The sequence below is a fragment of the Protopterus annectens genome, chromosome 6.part0, assembly GCF_019279795.1.
Source record: "Protopterus annectens isolate FY-2018-M chromosome 6.part0, PAN1.0, whole genome shotgun sequence".
Taxonomy (NCBI): Eukaryota; Metazoa; Chordata; order Ceratodontiformes; family Protopteridae; genus Protopterus; species Protopterus annectens.
This window is the reverse complement of record NC_056737.1, coordinates 482,717,701-482,738,951: the sequence shown is the minus strand read 5'-3', so window position 1 is coordinate 482,738,951 and position 21,251 is coordinate 482,717,701. Positions and strand designations below refer to the sequence as shown.

Here is a 21,251-nt window from a genome sequence, read left to right as displayed (position 1 = left end):
GATGCCTGTAGTTCTTCTTAACAATACAGGAATTCTTCACAGGACTCATTATTCAAGACGAGCTTTATGTTTTGTTCATGAAAATGTTATTTATTCTTCAACATAATTATTATCAATTTATCAAATTTTTGTGAATGAAAAACAGGCTAATTAATTTAATGCTTATTTATTTCAGAACCCTCAATGCTTAGGAAAGTGAATTCCCACATAACCATTTTTTTGAAGCTCAAACAAGTCAAACAAATTTGTGGGGCATGACTTTTGCAATAACAAAATCCATACTAACTGGATCCTACAAACTTTTAGGGTCAACAAAGTCCACAGTACTTTTACTACCGACTTAATTAAATTCCAGTCTCAAAGTCAAAATGCTTAATATATACCTAGAGTCTGCTTTGTGTTCCTTCCCTGTGAAATCTGAGTTTTAACTCCTCTCAGGTTTTAATTCCAGGCTGCAATTTCAGCTTGGCTTTATATTTTGATGATCTTTTTCAATGTAATACTGACTTATATAAAGTTTGCGTAGTACTATTCAGTCCTTGGTGTATGAATAATTACAAAACCTGGAATCAAACTGCTAGCAAACATAACACCCAAAGCAACTCCCCGAATACACAACCACAAAATGTTTGGGAAAAAAATCACTAAAACAGAAACGTCATCCCCACCCCTTACTCATATATACACATTTACACTCTCACAACATTGCGGAAAACAGAAAACAGCCATTAAGAAAGACTGTGTACAACAGCTAACTTGCTGTAAAGCCAAAACAATGCTAAAGCATTCTGTGAGCTGCCACTTTGGAGAAAATGCTTTGGGAACTATGTTTAAAAGGGAGCTACATTCGATAATATGTAGAACTCCTTTGATATACTTATTTTGAACTATCATGTTCCAAATTAATAGTAAAAATGAAGCATTTTAATTGGATGACATCACTCTATGTCAGATAAAAACTCAAAGACAAAGAAAAATACAACTTGTATCATTCAGCTGAAAAGCACTGCAAGACTCCACAAGCAGATTTAACTTTAGCAAAATCAAAAGTTATATATTTATCATAACACTAGATCTGTGTTGTCTTTTTCCATCCTTCCTCAACAGATGGGCCATGGTTCCTATTGGAAGGGTTCCTGGTCCTGTCTCAGACACTGCTTTGAGGCTTTTAAGAGAGTGCTCTCTGTTTCCAAGGAGTAGAATTCCCTCTTGGGTTTGGATCCATCCATTCTCCACAGGACTCCTCCAGGTCCTGATCCTCCCCTCTCTATCCCAGCCATACAACCAGTCTCCAAAAGTCTTGCGTCTTTCCACATTCAGGACCCCCAATCAGCTTCTGAGTCCGCCAAGAGAATCCCACTGGGGAGTTTCATCAGAAGCATACATAAGTGTAAAAGTAGGCACAATCCCCACAGGAGTCCCTAAATGAAGAGACTGACTTTGATGAGAGGGAGGAGCCCCTCTTCCAAGACATTTCATTTGGCAAAATCTTAGACTCATAGGCCTGGTTTTGCACTTATGCTTCTTAGGACTTGGATGCGGATTGGGAGTCCTAAATATGGACAGACTCAAGACTTTTGGAGACTGGCTGTCCCAACAGGACAAAGACAGCAGGATCAGACCAGGGGAGATCCTGTTTGGAGGAGGGATGGATCCAAACCTGAGATGGAAGTCTACATTCTAGAATGAGACAGCAGTGTCTCGAAAGCAGAGTCCAAGACAAGAACTGAGACCCTTCGAATAGGAGGCATGACCCACCCATTGAGGAAGAGAGGGAAAAGAAAACATCAGATCAAACAGTAAAAGACATGGCTATATAAAAAACAAATAGACCCTGTACCACCATGTTTAGATTAACTACTACTCTGCCTTAAAAGCACCTTCACAGCTGCCAGAGAAACATGATAGGCCTACCCTTCTCATTTTTGTGACTCCTTTGCCCCTTTCCCAGGCCCTGACATAATTTGCATATCATCACTGTTTAAGCTTCCTATGTATTATACACACAGAAAAAAACTTACCTGTTTACTATGGCATCATTCAAGCAAGAAATATGTGTCTCATAAACATCATCCCAGTTTAAGTTAGCTGTGGCTTAATCACTAAGCAATTTTAATACAATATTAACTTCTTTCTGAAATTTGTCTAATGTTACATTCGGTCAGCCAGCAGTATATTATGTGTTTTTGCAAAAACTCTTATTTTTTGTCTCGTTACAGAACAATTACTATCAATAATAGATGCAATTAAAACAAAAGTTGTTTTGCTGTGCCTTATACCGTGCAAGGTTTAATTATAAAGTTTGTAATTTTTCCTCTAGGGCTCTAAAGACAATGAAATGCAACTTAAGCTTTCCTCTCGGGGTCTATATTACCTCATCGAAAAGCCGTAATATTGAACGGGTTTTCACTGAACCGTAAAAGTTGAAAGCTCAAAATAGTGAAAACGCGAATGAGTGAATTCTTTCCCTGGGAAAGAAATCGCTAGCCCTACCACCAACTACACATTAATCTAAACATAAAGTGGGGGGCTTTGCCCCCACATCCCCCAATGAGGGGTGCTGTGCCTCCCACCCTCCTTACTAAATATACCAACTCTGAGATCGCACTACAGTGGGGAAAAGGGCAAACTCACAAGGATGGCCAAGCGGTTTCTTTCCCAAGGAAAGAATTCGCATTTTCGCTATTTTCAGCTTTAGACTTTTACAGTTTGATGAAAAGTCATTCGATATTACGGCTTTTCGATAAGGTAATATAGACCCTCCTCTCATAGTTATAACTCTCCAATGTTTTGACAAAATTAAACCAGTGCAATTTCCTCTCATAGCTATGACTCTGCAACGTTTTGACAAAATTAAAGCAGTGCAATTTCATTACCTATTATTTATTTTTGCATGGTTAAAGCATACCTGATTTTGTTAAAATACACAAGACTAATATTCCCAAAGAAATGCAGCACATTAGTTAATAGGCATTAAATCCAAATGACATTTTAAAGGAATAGCAATTCAAGAGGTGCAGTAACTTCACCATATTCCACTGAACTGCAACAGCTACAGCTTCTTGGACTCACCCTGTTCCTGTGAGCATTGACTGATGCATATCGAACTGTCCCTCGAAAGCCTGCTACAAGTCGAGGCTAAATGGGCAGACACAAAGAACAAGAGATAGAAAATAATGTATCTGAAGTTTTACTGACTTTTTAACATTTTCCATAGGCATTTACAAACATTATATATGCACCCAAGAGGTATCATTATAGCAGTTCATCCAACGCTCAAATTGGTACATCATAAGCTGATGACATTATGGAAAAACAGTTTAGCGGAACATATCAAGGTTCTGAATAACACTTATGCATCTACAATCTTTTCTATTACTGCTTCTCCTACACATCTACTTTCTCAGAAGAAACTGTATACACTCACTTATCCTTCACAATCTGATGCTTGTCACTAAAAGCTTAATTTCAATCATTTCTCTCATGGATCCAGTGTATAGAAAAGGGCAGCAAACTGGCCATCAAATAGTCAAATGTATGCATCATGTTCATTCTTTTCCATCTCTTTCCAGCTTACTAAAAGTTTGCTGCAGCATTCATACTTATGTCAGCCTTCACTCCACCTGACACAGTACTGTTCCTAAAACATGTGAGATGAGATTACCATGTCCAGATATGCTTCCTCTAGGGAATATCTTGGATTCTTCCAATATAACAAATAGCCAACAAATTACAAACCACCATAATCTGCACCATACAGTGCTTTTATTTCTGCAACATAATAATTTAAAGGTATCTGTACATGTAATTCATGTTATTTTTTTTAATTCCATCCATCTGAAATTATTTATTCCTTAGCTACTTTCTCTATCCCCAAGCAAAATTTGCAGTTGATTAAACAGAAGCCATAGTGAATTTATTACAGCCATCATAATTTCAGATGTTATTTTATCAGATGAGGGGTCAATAGTAATGCCTTTTGTTATGTGATTTATTGTAAACTTTCTCTTACAATGTACAGCTGACTTTACAAGCTGGTCTAATTGTGGCCATCTATCTAGGGGATCCACTTTCCTTAAACCACAGAGGGAACTGAGGTGAGTTTCTTACCATCTGTCTAGGGGATCCACTTTCCTTAAACCACAGAGCGAACTGAGGTGAGTTTCTTACCATATGAGTAAAGTGACTTTTGGGAGAACCTGTACAGAGATCTGCTATAGGAAGTGTAGGACTGCAGGCAGAGAAACTTACTGCAATCATTCCACCATCCGAGAGACCACTGACAGGGGTTTGAAATGAACAAACAAAAAAAGTCTGTAAAAGCGTGGTGACTTTTCAGAGATTGAAAATTCACATCTATTGCACTACCAAGTCCAGAGGTACAAAAAGAGATCCAAAAAGATTGCAGCCACCATAAGGTTTGAGAGGAAAAGGAGGGTCTGAGCCTGGAGCTTTACCTGAAACTTCCAGTACGCCAAAATTATGACTTCCTGGGCCTATTCTATGGCCAAGAATGAATGACAATGAAGAATGTTTACCTATATGATGAAACCAGTCCTTTTAGAGAGACTTTGAATGATCTCTCTCTAGCTTGAAAGGGTCCTCTCTGAGTCTACAAAGACAATAGCACTTAAGTTAGGGACACTATCAATGATTTCTTCAACAGGGCTACAAGGAGAAGCTCATCCAGAAAGTGGGAAAAGGTCCTTCTTCTGCATGTCCTTTCCACAATAGCCAGAACTCTGGTGGTAAGCACTCTTTAATGTATGGGAAAAATTAGCTGTATCACCTTTATTGCAATGGATGCCCATCTGGAATGAACTAAAGAAACCTTCCATGCAAAGTCCAGATTTTGATGTGCAAAATGGTATCTCTTGTGTGCAGCAGCATCACTCAGACACCCTACAACATTAGGTGAATTATTCCCTGAAATTCACATACTGCACATATTCAATGAACTTACTGAGATACAACATGGGTAGAAGTTTCACATCTCCTTCAAAACAGGAAAAAGGGAGACGAACCCTTTACCTTTCTCAGATGAAGGAACAGGTTCCAGGGCCACTCTGCAGAGTAAAGTCGCTGCGTGTTTTAAAAGCTCTGCAGAGATGGCCTACTCAAAGAAAAGAGCTATTTCTGAGAAAAGATCTAGCAGCCTCAAGACATGGCCATTCATGACCACTTCTAGCACACAAAAGTCAACTGTGATATTTTTTCAAGTTGGGAAAAACTCAAGGAACAGGATCCCATGGGCAATCCTGGACAGTAGTAAGAACTTCAACTGCTAGTCCCTTCCTGAAGACTTGGGTGGGGGGTTGCAACATTTCCTAACGTTTGATAACTGTTCATTCTATGTGGTTTTCTTCCTAGAGAAAAGAGGGTAACCTGGAAGAAAAGAAATGGCCAGGTGGATTCACAGAGCTGTTTCACACTGGATGAAGCCACACCAAAAAGGGGGCATTACGAATGGCCTGCTTGAGCTCACCCATAAAGGGCAACCTGTGTGATGCAATCTGATATGGACATGACCCTGAGCCTGTAGTCTTAGCAAATGAATTAGCACAGCCAATACTGCAGAAGGCTGCATGAATTACACTGTAGATGCAATAACAAGGGTGTTTTCTTTTTTTCTCCTTTATGCCAGATTACTTGTCAGTACTATCAGTGCTTTGCCCACTAAATATGGCTCAAACCTGGACTGCTGAGAGAAATAATTCAGCCAACTGAGACCCTAAATGGTAGAGTAGAATACTTTCTTGCTAAACTATTTGAAGCCTTAGAGACAATAAATGGTAAGATGGAAAAATGCCATATTCTCTACAGGAAATATGCTGAGCAGGAATCAGACCTTGAATACTTGTTTAGGACGCCATTGCTTAGTCAGTGGGCTCACTGAGAGAATCAAGCACTTCAGGAGCAAAGGAAGAAGAATCTGAATGCTTGTTAACTGCAAAAAAAACATCACCAATGCCAGGTAGGTTGGGGTGATGTAAGGGCCTTCAACCTTTTTTCCACTTAGATAATGATTAAAACATTTTTGGGGGGTGAAAACAGAGGAACTGCATGCCAGTCCATAATGGACTTCATCAGCTCAATTTTTTCATTAAAGGAAGAGGTCTCTGTAGGATGCTATGTGGAAGGGAAGTATTATTATGCTTATCTGTCTCAGGCACAAGGGACCCTGGTTCCTCTAAATTTTCTTCCAAGTACACTGGGGAAGGTCTCCTACAAATTAATCACAATGGAGGTGATCCATGCTTTTCTAACATGCAAGACATCAAGCTTGCAAAAGGCAAGTGTTAGGGATCAGTTTCTTGGGTACTGGCACCTAAGGATATACCTAATGAAAGTGGCATCTGGCCTTTCACCGATATTATAGGATCACTGGTTCATAGGAGATTGCTAGGCTAAAGGCTTCAGAGCCCTTACAAGGCTAGCCAATATAATATAACCCAATTTTATACAAAATATGGCCTCTAGGAGCAAGAGGATGGCATGGGTTTGTGCTTATGTCCTGAGTGTATTACAGACTGCCCCTGTCCATAAGGGACATAGGTGCTGTCCCGGTTTTGAATTTGTGATTCCCCATCCATTGATCCAAACTGCCTTTGAAAAGGGCCAGGGAAGGGCTCGACTTAACATGAATACGAAGCCTGTTCCAAAGAAGGGGAACTCTCTGAGGCACATGTCTGTCTCTTCAGCATGTTTTGTTTGAGTAGCTAAGTTTAAATCCTGTAAGTGCCTAGTCAAGTACATGCCAAATGGCAAATTATACTCAATTATTTGTCTAATGAGGGAAGAGTAGAGTGAGACTATAATTTCTTCCTTGGATACAGATGCCATACCTTTACTTATATGCTGTCTCACAAAGGACTTCCTCACCACTGTGTACACATGCGGTCAAAGTTTAGGCTCATATCTGTGTACCTAGATCTCTTACCTCTGCATCTACTCTTAGGTGTATGCACTGATGTACTGTGCAAGGGTGGGAATCCAAGTCCTATATATATGCACAGTACATCAGTAAACAAGGATGAAAGTGGAAGAAGACTGAAGTGTTGTTATACAAAGACATTCACTGGGATTCAATAATGCCTACACCAAGTGTACACTGTTCTGAGTGAACAGACAACACAGACATAACTCAACACCTTCTTCCTCCTAAATTTACAGTTTCTACTGATATTCTTGCAGCTTTAAATATTGACAGGGATTCATAAAGCAAACCAAAAGGTTCCGAACCAGCAGGTGTAAAACTCCAAAAGCTTATTAGAAAATGTAAAAGTAAAGCGCTTTTCATCTCCCTTAGTAGGAAGACTTGTTCAGACGAAAAGCGCTTTACTTTTACTTTTTCTAATAAACCTTTGGAGTTTTACACCTGCTGGTTCGGAACCTTTTGATTTGTTTTTTGACAGTTTGTTTTTCGTCAGTTTTGGAATTGTTAGGGATTCATAAAGGTTACCACAAAGTGTAGACTACATGTACACTTGGTGTAATCTTTCTGAGTGAATAGAAAGCACAAAAAAGTTGATAAGAATTTTCTTGAATACATACTTAAATAATGTCATTATACAACAATGCTCACTACAATTCAAAAATGAGAACACTGACTGGACAGACCAACCAGTGTGTCTGCTGTAAATCGAGCATATACCAACAGGAAAAAGTCCAGTCAGTGATGTACCATTGAATGGCCAGACTTTCTACTGGCATGTGCTGAGGGACAAAAAAATAACAGAAAAATCAAGTATGTTCTACAGAAGTAAAGAAAGAGAAATATACCTGATTTTCCTTTGTAAAATTCGGACATTTTAAACATTAAAAAACATCAATGGAGATTCTCTTTTAGCTGTTGTTTCTCCTGCACTGCACTAATGTACTGTGGAAGTGTGGAAATGTAAATCCCATAAGTATGTGCAATACATCAGTAAATCAAGGAATAAATGTGCATTTTGCAGCACTTGTAAATATATTAACAACGGACCATATGTGACAGTACACAATTATGGCAGGACTATACCAAGTCCAGGCCACGTGAATTGTAACACCAAGATGGTCATATATTTGGCAACCTGTTTAAATTGTACTACATTCTACGTGGGTAAAACTATTAGAAAATTGAGACTCAGAATATTGGAGCACAATAGGGACATTAAGAACAAAAAAACAACAAACGCATTATACATACACAGTACTAAGTGCACTAATTTTAAGAGGTTTTTGTTTTTTATTATTGACAGGATACCTTATAGAGACAATGGGGGGGACGCAGAGACACTTCTTGAAGTGAAGGAGTGCCTATGGCAACTTAGACTAAATGCGTCCAGGCCACCAGGCATTAATGAATATATATCCTTGTCAAGTATATTAAAATATAGAGCACATGTAATATGAAACTAATGTTTGAATATTGCAATATATGTATTAGTTATATTTTGCATGTAGAAGTAACATATTTTAGATCATACAATAGTTGGTGTGTTGAAAAGTTTTTTCTTTTTGTCACTGTCTTTAATTCAATTTTATTTATATTTATATTTTTATTTCTTGTACATTTTATACTCTTCAATTGATTGGCTGAGTAGGGAGGCGTGAGTATTACGTTGTACTATATATAACATGTGATTCCTAAACATTACACAACTCTGATGATGCCCTTTTGTTAAAGGGAGAAAGCGCTAAGTTGTGTTGCTTCATTTTACAGCTGTGTTGTTTGTTTCCATTAAAGACGCTGGTACACGCAGATTCCTGCTTGGTTTTTCATATTCAAGACTTTTGGTGCTGGTTGGAGTTTTATCTAAATAAGGAAACACTCTGAATCCGTGCAGTCTGAGATGAGCTACAACCACTGACATGCATTTGGTGAACAGACCGGGGGCTTTAGTAAAACCAAAGGGCAGGGCTCTGAACAGGTAAAGACTGGCACCCGGCCAAAAATGCTGATATCTTTGAGAGCACCTGTTTATTTTGATGTGATAGTATGCATCTTGAAGATCTATAGAGAACATCCTGTCACCCTTCCGTAGAAGAGGCAGAATGGACTGAACCATGACCATCTGGAACATGGAGTTCCTCACAAACTGATTTAGGTGACTGAGATCCAGAACAGGTCTCAGATTCCCTGTTTTTTCTTTGCCACTAAAAAGAACCTTGAGTAAATTCTGAATCCTGATTGGTCTGGTAGGACGTCTTGGATGACTTTTTTTCTTGCAGCTTTTAAATTTCTAGAGCTGCCAACTCCCTCTGACTGGGTGGAACATCAGGGAGCTGTAACTTTTTTGAAGGACTTTGTGAAAAGAGAATGTAATATCCACTGGATATGATCCTTTGCACCCCCAAAATATTTTGTGATGGTTGTCCAGGCATTTAGTTGCAAGGATAAGTGCTCCCCTCAACTTCCTCCAGAGAAGAACAGTTAGGGAAGCTTTCAGTAGCACTGAAAGGGCCTGTCCAAGAAAGACTCTCGGATCTTTGGTACTGCATGCCCCCCTCTGCTGTGAGGACAGCATCATCCATTGTTATTTCCCCCTCTGCCTCTAGGAGAAAAATCCCCATGTAAATCTTGAAAAGTTCATTCAGATTTTTGGAACCACATTTCTTTACCACCGCATTGATTCCTGGAAAAAGATCTCTGCGGAGTAGAGAAATAGATTGCAACAGCAGACAAAGTCTTTCCATCTTGCTCACTGCAGGAAAGTGTGTCTTTAACTGTGGGCCCAAACAGAAGATCCATCAAAGGGAGCATTGACAAATGAGGATTTAAAGGGTTCTGCAAAACCACAAAATCTCATCCAGGCATGTCTCTTAATGGCTATGCCTGAACCAGCAGACAGTAAGGAACCTTCAGCTGCATGAGAAATTAACCTCATGGATGCTTTTCATACAGATTGTAGGGTAGCCAGTTGTGAGGAATAAGTTTTCTCTTCCTCTGCCAACATGGACCCTGTGTAGACAGAGAGTACCTTTATCAATTCCCTCTGTAACCTAGTAGTGTGCTAAGGAGTTAAACAACCTCAAAGCAAAGGTCGCTGAAGCGTAAATGAGCTTTCCATATCTGTCCAATGCTCTAGGCTCTCTTAGGAGGGTGGGCAGTGGAGCTTTATTTGGCTAGCTCCTTTTTGGTGGCTACCACAATAACCACAGCATCTGCAGGGATTCTCTTACTCCAAAACTGCCTGTCTTTAGGGGCTCCAAGGATCTTGTCTGGTTGACAGGGGATATGGTCTATGGTGTCCGGTTCCTTCCAAGTGCAGTGGGAGACAAGGTCATAAGGCCATCTGCCGAGGGGTAACCCAAGACATAGATGGGCCAGATCCGAAGGCTTCCAGGAACACAGACTCCTCTTGGGAAGGGCTTTGGGAGGACCAACCACCTTTTTTGTGCATAATCTCTAAACTGTCCCCAAAGGAGACATCTTCTGGTGGTGACTTGGGGACCCTTCCCACTCATCAAAATTGGTGTCTTCAGACAAAGATTCCAAGTGCCTCCTCTTACACAATCACTTCCGAGGAACCTCTTCAGTGGGATGATATGGAGAGTAATCAGAAGAAATGGGAAGTTCCTGAAAAGGAACAGCCTGGAAGCTCTTATGGGCTGGTTGTCCCTGTGGAGTAAGGTGATGAGACTTACAGCTCAAATCTGATGGAGGAACAGGAATAGGATATGAGGATGTGAGAGTCAAAGAAGCCCTTGGATGGGAAAAAGTCCTCTCCACTACCTCAAAGGCAGAGTGACCAGGAGAAGTAGAAACCAACCTCACCAAACTCGAAGATCTTGGCTCAGTTTATTCTCCACCGGATCTCCTCCTCGAGAACGAAGTCAGACCAAAGCTGTCCAGTGCCAAGGCTTCAAGTGAAACCAACGGCTCTGAAAACCTTGGAAGAAGTAGTCCTCCTCCCCCCAGTTCCAGACCCGGCGAGACTCATCCTGCTCAGTGGGGATCAGTGCCAAACGGAACAGGGAAACAGAGTCGAAGAAGAAGGTGGTATCTTTGGATCCAACACTTCGACTCTTGGCTCTCTTGGATCAGATGGTTCCAAAACTACAGGTCAGATCAGAGAAAGAGTCACAATCAGGTGTGAATGTGGTTGAAGGCTCATGGATCCGATGGGAGATGAAGCTGGTAAAACCCCTATTTGGATCTGTGCTTTAAGGAATTTCGTCATCATTCTCTCCACATTTGCCTCAGAAAGACTTTGGGAGGACCTGATCAAGGAAGAGGTGGAGGGAGGAAGAGATGACTTTCTAGGAGTCTCCTGTAAAAATGGAGATCTGAGCCTAGGAGACACCAGCTCTGGAGAAAAAAAATGGAGACTCCAAATCCAAGGAGATTTAGAGACCAAGACTGTCACATCAGAGGGTATCAGATCTAACACTTTCTTTAACTTTAGGAGGTGGCTCTGAGATTGGAGTGCATCTTGGAGACTGTATAGGAGAGTGCTTCCTATGCTCCCTGGGCTCTGATGATTTCTGCTTTTTGGAGGGGGTTTGAGCGCTGAAGTAGAACCTTGGAAGAAGAAGCAGGCAAAAGGCCCTTCAAGACCAATTTATTATATCTGTTACTGATAGCCTTAGAGTTAAATCCAGCACAGATTTCACACGGCACTTTTAAATGGGAAGGGACTAAACAATAAACACACTCCATGTGGACATCAGATTTGGGTATCTTATGCCCACAGGAAGTGCACTTTTTAAACCTGGTAGGCTTCTCAGCAATACCAACAATAAACACTAAACCATACCTCAAAATATATATATTTTAAAAGATAGAAAGTTTACCAATAATGGTAACAAAGATTACCTTAGCAAGTACGGTAAAGGAGGGCCACACCAACTATTGTAAAAAGAAATACCTTTAAAAAGGTAAAGGAAAAAGGAATAGAAAGACTACCAGAAGTAAAGAGAGGAAGGGTTACCTAAAGAAGTGATTTACTAAAATGAAAAGGAGATCATTTTTTTTTTTACTTAGAAAACCTATCAAAGGTAACCCAGAGCTTGAGAGAATGCAAACTCAACTGAATCACTACAGTGAGAAAAGAGATCTGAGGTAACGTAGCATTAAGGAGCATTATGGGTAAAGGGAGGAGCTTGAGAGTCAGATCCAAGAATCTAAAAGAAAACATCCTAGTAGGATCACAGACCCACTCACTGAGGAATGAATGAAAATGCAAACATCAGATCAAATGTGATAAAGAGAAGGAGGGTCAACACTTGTATATCAGTGCAGGGAAGGCAGCAGAGGCATGGAAGATGGAATGAATACAGACAGGAAGGGGAGTGAAAGAAGTTAGTCAGGTTTTCAAAATATGGAATTTTTGAGAAGGAGGAGAGTGCATGTTATGTTTGAGACTGTGATTCTTACTGAGATAGTTTGGGAAATGAGGAAGGAGTAGCAGTTTTGAGAAAAGAAGCACTTCTAAAAGAAAAAAAGGCAGGGCAAGATATGGAAAGCAAAAGAGTTAGCCAGGTCTTGGGCAAGAATAAGGTAGGTAAATGAGCAGGACGGGGAGAATGAAGATATAACAAGGGTTCGGATAATGAAACAGTAAGGAGGAAGGGGGATGACTTATGGTAAAAGGGAAGGAGGAAGAAGTCTGGAAAAGGGCAAGATGGAGGGGACATACATAAAAGGAGAAGGTTCAGGAAAGAGGAAGGCAGAAATATGACAGGGACAGCAGGGTCAATTGGAAGTAGAATAGGCAGGCAATGCAGTAGTAAAGTGAAAAGGCTACAGGAAAATGAGATCAAAAAGGGATGGAAAGAGAGGACTTCCAAGATGGCTGCACATTGAGTAACAGCTTAATTCTAGCTCTCCCATTGTGAAAAAAGAAACTCAACAGACAAGGCCAGTGGACTTGTGTGTTTCTGGGTAAATTTCAGTAACTGGCTAGTAAGTGCACTGCCTGGATGCCAGAAAAATAGAAATACAGAAGACCCAAAGGAAAATTAGCTACAAAAGGTGAGGAAAAAACATTGACTGGGAAAAGTACTGCAGCTGTTCAGCAAAAAGCAGTGCAAGCTTCAGACATGACCTCCGGTAACCTACAGGGAAGCATAAGATAACTTCACAGGGACATGGTTAAAATAAAGGAAACACTGATGGAGTATATCAACTCAAACAGCAAAAGGCTGGAAAAAAATGGAAGAAGCTTTAAACAGATATTCAGATGTGGTGATAAAACTGCAAAAATCAGAGGTCAAAATAAAGAAGCTGGCTGCTTAAGAAGAGATGTTTAAAAATAATAGAACTAGAGGACAGAGCATGTAGGGAAAACCTGAGATTTTCAGCTGTACCAGAGAAGCTGGGAGGAACGGACAATTAATTTTATGAAAGCGCAAATAAGGAAATGGACTGGTATTCCACATCAGGAGTTTTTAACTGAAAGGGCACATTGTGTGTATGGTCTAAACCTTGCTATGAGAAAGCAACCTAGACCTTTAATAGTAAAGATATATAAATTTACCAGCAGAAGGAGATGCACCTGTCAAAACAGTGTCAGAAGAACAAAGTACTAAAAGTGGGAGACAGCAGAGTATTTGTGGAGAATGACTACTCACTGTACACCAGGCAGAAGAAGAGTACATTTATTCCACTATTTAGGGAATGTCAAGAAGCAGGCATGAGATTCAAACTGCTGTACCCACCTATCTTCAAAATATTCTTCCCTGGAGGGACAAAATCACTTTTTGATAAAGTACACGCTAAGGAGGAATACAGAAGTCTATCCAACAAAAATGAGCTGTGAAATAGGAGATTCTGCTTCTTGGTCTTCTAGTAATAAAGACCAGAGAGAGACTGTGCCAGTGAAACCTTTTCTGATGGTTCAACGGAAAATGCTGGAGAGAAGGAAGGGAGCACAAGAGTTGACTAGAAGAATCAAGAGTGCATTAGAAATGAAGCAGAGACAGGATTTGGGAGATGGAGACGAACAGAAATACAATAAGTAACATGGAAATTGACAAATGTGGAATTACAAAGCAATAAATATATTTGTGAAATATGACAAAACAAGAAAATCTGGAAGTTTTGGACTTTTGGGGGACTAAAGTGTATTCCCTACTTCATGTCATTAGTATTTGGAAAAATACTTGGGGGAGGGGAAAGGAGGGAAAATGTTAACTTCAAGTAAAACAAAATTCTTTCTTAACAATACCATTTTTGTAGTGTATGATTTTTTTGCATGCTGTAAAATAAAGTTTTCTCAGTTGTTTTTAAGTGTAATGGGCATACTAATATAAATGAGTGCTCCTGTTTTTTTCCTCCCCTCTTCCTCCTTATTCAGTTTTAAGAAATGTAAGCACTGCAATGTAAAAAAATGTCTAGTTAAAATAGCATGACAAAAGAAAAATGAATGTGCGTTTTCTCATTCTTGCATGGGGGAATGACTGGATTAAGGCCCTTAGCTTGATCTAGTAACAAGTTTTAAGAGAAAGCAAGTACATGAAAAATAATACTGAACATTATAAGGCTTTTTTCTAGCCAACAAATGTATGCTTACTAGCAATTCTGTATCTGGTCCTCATGTCTCCTTGCAGACAAAGAGAAATTGGCTAGGAAATAATGTTTTCTGAAAACATTCAGATGTTTTCCCAGCTGGGAGAGCTATAAAGATAAGAAAAAAATCAGATAGCACTTAGAAGAAGCACAGGCTGCACCATGTGTATTAAAGTACAGTTGTGTACCTACTATAAATGTAGATGTTCGAGTGTATTCACTGTTGCAGTCATTACTCTTGGGTTATCCTGCTGGCAGGCTACCCACAGTTGGCTTGAATTCCAAAGTCCTGGTCCGGCGTTGGTTGCTGTTGCCTCTTCCCTGACATCAGTGTGCCAGGGGTATAAAAGATGGAGACGACGCCATTTTCTTCAGTTTTTCTTGCCCCAGATGTCAGGTGCCCGCAAAAGGGTAGGCTAAATATATTATGCCAATAAACATACATGCAGTAAAGAAATGTTTCCTTCATCTACAAGCAAATACACCACATAGGTTGTATAGAACAGAGAAGTACAGATAAACCCCAGCAAAAGAAAGGGGGACGGAGGGAGGGTAACCTGGACTGCAACAGTGAATACACTCGAACATCTACATTTATGGTACGTACACAACTGTACTATGTTCATCATGTTTCACTGTTGCAGTCATTACTCTTGGGTTGAATCCCAAAGCTGAGGATGGGTGGCTGAGCTAAACAGGATTAGGAGTGGCTATGAGGCGCTGTAACACTGCAGTGGCAAAGCCTGCTCTGGATTTAGAGCAAGTGGTAGTGCTTTGTAAAAGTGTGCACTGAACTCCACGTTGCAGCCTCTAAGATGTCTTTGGTTGGTACTCATCTGAGGAAGGCTGCTGAAGTGACTGTTGCTCTGGTAGAATGAGGCCTAATACCCTTAGGCACTGATTTGCCATGCTGAGAATAGCAGAAACGGATGCAATGACCTATCCATTTAGGAATAGTCTGTTTTGAGATAGCCTTTCCTTGTGATTCTGCAGCATATGACACTAAAAGTTGCTCAGTCTTTCTGAAAGCTTTAGTCTTGTCCATGTAGAAGCGTAGCTGCCTGTGTATGTCCAAAGAATGCAGAATTTTCTCACCCTTGTTCTGTGGGTTTGGATAAAAGGTAGGCAAGTGAATGGTTTGGTTGAGGGCCACACTGGACACCACCTTAGGCATAAATGTTGGGTTGAGAAACCTTGTCTGGATGAAAAATGATAAAAGGTTCCACAGCCATGAGTGCTTGTAACTACGAGACTCGTCTTGTAGAGGTTATTGCAAGAGCAGAGCTGTTTTCCAGGATAAGAATTTTATATCAGCTGTTGAGGCTGGCACAAAGGGAGGCAGTGTGAGTTTTTCCAAGACATAATTGAGGTCCCATGCCGGAATTGGGGCTCTCCTTGGAGGCCTGATGTTTTTGGCCCCTCTGAGGTACTGCCTTATTAAAGGTTGAGAAAAGATAGGTGGTTTCCTTACTGTAATGGGCTGAAATGGCAGAGGCATGAATCTTAATTGATGAAACGGAAAGGCCTTTGTTCAACATCTCAGTTAAATATTGTAAAATCTGAGGAATATTTGGTACATAAGTGTCAATGCCTTGTTCCTGGTTCCAAGCACAGAATCTCTTCCATTTTTCTGCATAAGATTTTCTGGTACTGGGCCTCCAAGATAACATCCATAACAGCTTTTGAAAGAGGAGTGTTCTGAATGGCTACATTATCCACCATGCTGCCAGATTTAAGGTCCTGAGTTGGCTGTGCAGGATCTGATTGTTTTGTTGGGACAGCAAGTGAGAAGTTTGAGGCAATATCCATGCTGGACCTTGAGACAAGCTCTTTAGGATTGGGTACCAGTGCTGGTGTGGCCAGTCTGGTGCAATCAGTATCACTTTTGGCTTCTCTTGTCTGACCTTTAGGAGTACCCTGGGAAGGAGAGGCAGTGGAGGAAAGGCATACACTGTTAGGTTTTTCCAGCTGAAGGATAGGGCGTCCATTCTCCATGCTTGTTTGTGATAAATCCTTGTGCAAAATCTCTGTAATTGGCAGTTGTGAGGGGAGGCAAATAGATCTATGTCTGGGCATCCCCATTTCCTTGTTATCATGCTAAAGACTTGTGGATCCAGTTTCCACTCGTGGGGATCCATGAGGTTTCTGCTTAGTTCGTCTGCCAGAGTATTTGTTTTTCCTGGCAGGAATTGTGCTTGCAGGTGAACTTGATAAGTCGATGCTGTGTCCCACAAGGTCATTGCTTGTCTGCAGAGGGGGTAGGAATGTGTGCCTCCCTGCTTGTTTATGTACTACATGACCGTAGTATTGTCCATCTTTATCAGTAGCTGTCCTGGATGAAGTAGATCCTTGAAAGCTGTCAGGCCATTCTGAACAGCTAGCATCTCTTTTTGATTGGTAGGAAGATGCAACTGGCTTGCAGGCCATGTGCCCTGAATACATTTTCCTGCCATATGGGCCCCCCAGGCATAATCTGATGCATCCGTTGTCCGTCTCTGTCTGGCTGTGGGTAAAGTGAATGGCAGACCCTTGTTGTGGTGACAGGCCTGTGCCCACCATTGAAACTCCTGTTGCAGGCAGGGAATGAGGGTAATTACTGTCTCCAGGCTGTGGCAATGCTGAGTCCAAACACTTTTAGATACCATTGTAGTTTCCTCATATGCAGTCTGGCATATGGAATTAGTAGAATGCAGGAAGCCATGAAGCCCAAGGCCTGCAGGATTTTCCTTGCAGATAACTGGGTCTTTGTTGCCAACTTTTTGAAGTAAGAAGTCAGTTGCATTTGTTTCGCGTGAGTGAGCCATCTGGGCAGTTGTATTTAAGCTTGCACCCAGGAATATTATCTCTCGAGAGGGTACTAGTTTTGATTTATTTTCGTTTACTGTGTACCCTAGGCAAATTAGTAATCTGTTTACAAACGCCAGATGCTTTAGAAGAATGTCTTTGTTCTCTGCTTGAATAAGGCAGTCGTCCAAGTAAGGGTATATTTGAATTCCTCTGTCTGCAAAATGCAATTACTGGTGCCAGGCATTTTGTGAAGACCCTGGGCACAGTAGATAAGCCAAAGGGCAGTGCAGAGAATTGGTAGTGCATTGAGCCAGCTATGAATCTGAGGTATCTTCTGCAAGATTGTCTGATTGGGACATGCAGGTATGCCTCTTTTAGGTCCAAAGTTACGAGCCAAACCTTCTTGCCTAGCATGGGCAGTAGCTGCTGTAGAGTCAACATCTTGAATTTTGGAACCTCCAGAAACATGTTTAGTATAGACAGGTCCAGTATTGGTCTCCAGGTCTTGTCCTTTCTGGGCACCAAGAAAAGTCTTGAGTAAAATACTTGCTCCTGCTCTTGCTGTGGTACTTGCTGAATGGCCCTCATGTCCATGAGGGCTGTAATTTGCTTTTGTGCCTCTGCCCATTGATTGTGTGGCACGTCTGGCATACCTTTTGCCCTTGGTAGGGTGTGAAAATGGAACCTGTAGCCCTGGGACACTATGTTCAAGACACATTGGTCTTGGGTAATCATTTGCCAATTTGGTGAAAAAAGTGCTAGTTTTCCACCTAAGGGGTCTGCCAAAAGAAAAGTGCTTGGACCTGGCAGAGGAAAGTCATTGGGACTGTTTCCTGTAAGGTTGTGATTTGTCTTCTCCGCTTTTGGAGGTAGGAGCACCCCATTGTTTAGGCCTGTATGAGCCTTGGGGCTGAGATCCGCCTATGGGGCATCTGTATCTGCCTCTTTGTGGCCTGTCTGACACTGGAAAGGACCAATTTTTGGAAGGCCAGTTCCTGCTAAATCTGGGTGGCTGTACCTGCAAAAAATCCCTAACTGTCTGCATGGATTTTGCTTTATCCTCCGTTTTCTTCAACACCTCTTCTGCTTTAGCACCAAACAAAGTATCATGCTGTAATGGAGCATCTAATAATTTTGCTTTAACATGATCAGGTAGATTCTGTTCCTTTATCCAAGCATGCCTTTTAATAACAGAACCTGTAACAGCAGCCCTGCAAGAAGCCTCCAGTGAATCATAACCACATTGCAAAGTATGCTTTCCCACTTGTTCAGCGGCATGCAATAAATCCTGCATTTCCTTGTTCTCTGAACATTCAGAATTTGTCAGCATTTTCTGTTTAAGCAGTGACATTAAGTATTGTTGATATTTAAGCATATAAAACTGACAATTTAAAGCCCTTACAGCCAAGGCAGCAGGAGCGTAAACCTTTTTCTGCCATCTGTCCAGTGCCCTAGAATCCCTATCAGAGGGGACATTTGCAGTGGAAGCTTTGACCCCTTTGGGATCCTGAGATATAGTTTCTGGGTCAGCAGCTGGGTTTTTAATATAGGAATTTATGAGAATCTGAGACCCTGTAGTATCTGTCAGGCTTAGCAGGTGCAGGGGGTAAAGAGTCAGGGGACAGGCCGGACTCTGAAAATACATCATCTACAATGTCTAGAACAGGTGGAATAGCAAGGGGTCTGTGCTGAGGTAGTAGCAGAAAGTCTCTGAGCCTTTTCTTAGATTCTGAGTAATCTTGGCTCTCCCAGTGGAAATGCTCCCTCATGGTATGCAGGGTTTCCCCAAAAGAATGGGAGGAATAGAATAACCCTGGTTCAGAAGTGGAATCAGAGAAAATAGAAACCTGATCAGAAGAATCATGAGAAAATAGAAACCTGATCAGAAGAATCATATTCTGTCTCTTGCCTAGGCCTCTTATCAGGAGGGGGATGGGAACCCCTGATCAAAGTAATTAGGTCTTCGGCCATTTTAAGCATCTGTTTTTTAGGCATGGAAGTCTGAGTAGGAGAATGCTGTACTTGTTTCCTTGTCTTTAGAGCTGAAGATGGTTTAACATATAAATGTGTAGGTCTGAAGACACCCTCAGAAGCCGATGCATGCTCAGCGGCTCCGGGCCCATCTGAGGGAATGATTTCAGAGTGTCCAATACCTTGAGTATCCAGAGGCCCAGTCAGCTCCACATGGGAGTCGGTAGCGGGCGCCAGGGGCTGCGAAAGCACCTCACTGAGAACTGGTGACTGACCTAACAGAGGCCTCGCTATAGGTTTTTGACCTCGGATGCCTATGCTTTTCCTTGTCCTTGTGTTTTTTGTAAACTCCGGTCGTTGGCTGTTCCGACAGCATTATATAATTAAACCTTTGGCCAAAGTAATGAAATGCAAAATAGAACCGATGCTTAATAGTGCGTTGGTTAAATCTAGCACAAAACTGACAGCTAGCAACGTTGTGGTCAGGGTCTAGGCAAGGAATACAGTAAGAGTGAAAATCTTTATGAGGTATTTGCTTCCCACAAGAAATACAATTGTTAACTTTTTCTGACATCGGTCTGGAGCAAGAAAAAAGTTTCCCCAACGGGGTACCTAGCTTTAATGAAGACTTCCGTTGTGAAATTCGGATTTGAAAATCTCAGGAGACGGCCGACCGGCACTTGCGAACTGCTTTTGCTTTGGGCACCGCACGGCAAGAAACACTGAAGAAAATGGCGTCGGCTGCATCTTTTATACCCCTGGTGCACTGACGTCAGGGAAGAGGCGACAGTAACCAACGCCGGACCAGGACTTTGGAATTCAGGCCGACTGCGGGTAGCCTGCCAGCAGGATAACCCAACAGTAATGACTGCAACAGTGAAACATGATGAACATCATGGATAATCTTTGCTTTAGGTTAACTTAAGTCTATAAGTGCGGCTGTCAGTTTGGGACATTTGTTCCTATTAGGAGGGTAAAACTTCAATATTTGAAGATGTGCATAGTTTTTTTTGTGCTAGTATTACGTTAAAAAATTTTTTGGGGGGGTGGGTTTTTTGAGGGTTTTCAATAAAACAAAAAGTTTTGTAAGATGTGACATAGGCTCAAATAGATATGACAAGAAACAATGGCACTAAAGATCAACCTGCCAAACAGTGTATGCATGTAACACAAATGCTGGAACTAGACATTTAACCAAAAAAAAACCCTGTTATACATAAAAGGTTGGAACAAAGAACCCACTGTGGTGGTGCTGCAGTAGCGTTGTCACCTCACAGTAAGATGCTGTCTGGTTCGATTCTTAGCTAAAGCGTCTTCTGCGTGGAGACGTGCGTGAATGAGCATACCTTCGTTGAAGGTTGTGCATCAGGGCTGGTAACTCAGCACGTAAAAATCAACTACCAATCATTAGCGGACCGGAGTTTCCGCTGTGGCGACCCCTAACCGGGAAAAGCCAAAAGAAACACCATACATAAAAGGTTGGAACAATAACTGTTTAATACAATGATGCTTTCTGTAATGTCTTTATATGTCAATGGTCTCACAGATAAATACAAAACTGAAAGAGTACTGAGCTAAATTAAAAAATGTAGAGTGCAAATAGCTACGCTGCAGGAGACACACCTGGAAAGAACTGAACATGTGAATTTGATAAAGAATGGTTTTTAGGGTGGCTATTCAGCAGAATACCTGGGACAAAGGAAAAGAGGGGTACTTAAATTAATTGCAACAGGAGTTCCAATAGTGATAGAAGAGAATAAAAAAGATAATAATGGTATATGTGTAGTACTAAGGGCAAGGGAGGAGGATTACAATGGCATGTATTTATATTCCACCAAAACTGCTACAATGGAGCTTAATATAATTCTGGGAGAAATATTCGGCTTTCAGCAAGGAATATTTCTTATATGTGAGGAATGGAATTTGATTTGCAGCAGTGAAGATGTGTCGGGGGACCCACAGGAAAAGTATAACTAAGGAGGGCAGACTTTTGAAGAAA

At 41.1% G+C, this 21,251-nt stretch overlaps 1 protein-coding gene across 1 annotated transcript in view; it reads right to left on the bottom strand.

Annotated features, from left to right (window-relative positions):
* The window catches only part of TTBK2 (tau tubulin kinase 2), a 2,201,340-nt gene that overhangs the window by 844,054 nt on the left and 1,336,035 nt on the right, over window positions 1–21,251 (bottom strand). Inside the window, exon 7 of the mRNA XM_044074209.1 lies at window positions 3,073–3,138. Within this exon, the coding sequence (XP_043930144.1) occupies window positions 3,073–3,138 (66 nt within the window). The remainder of the gene's footprint in view (window positions 1–3,072; window positions 3,139–21,251) is intronic.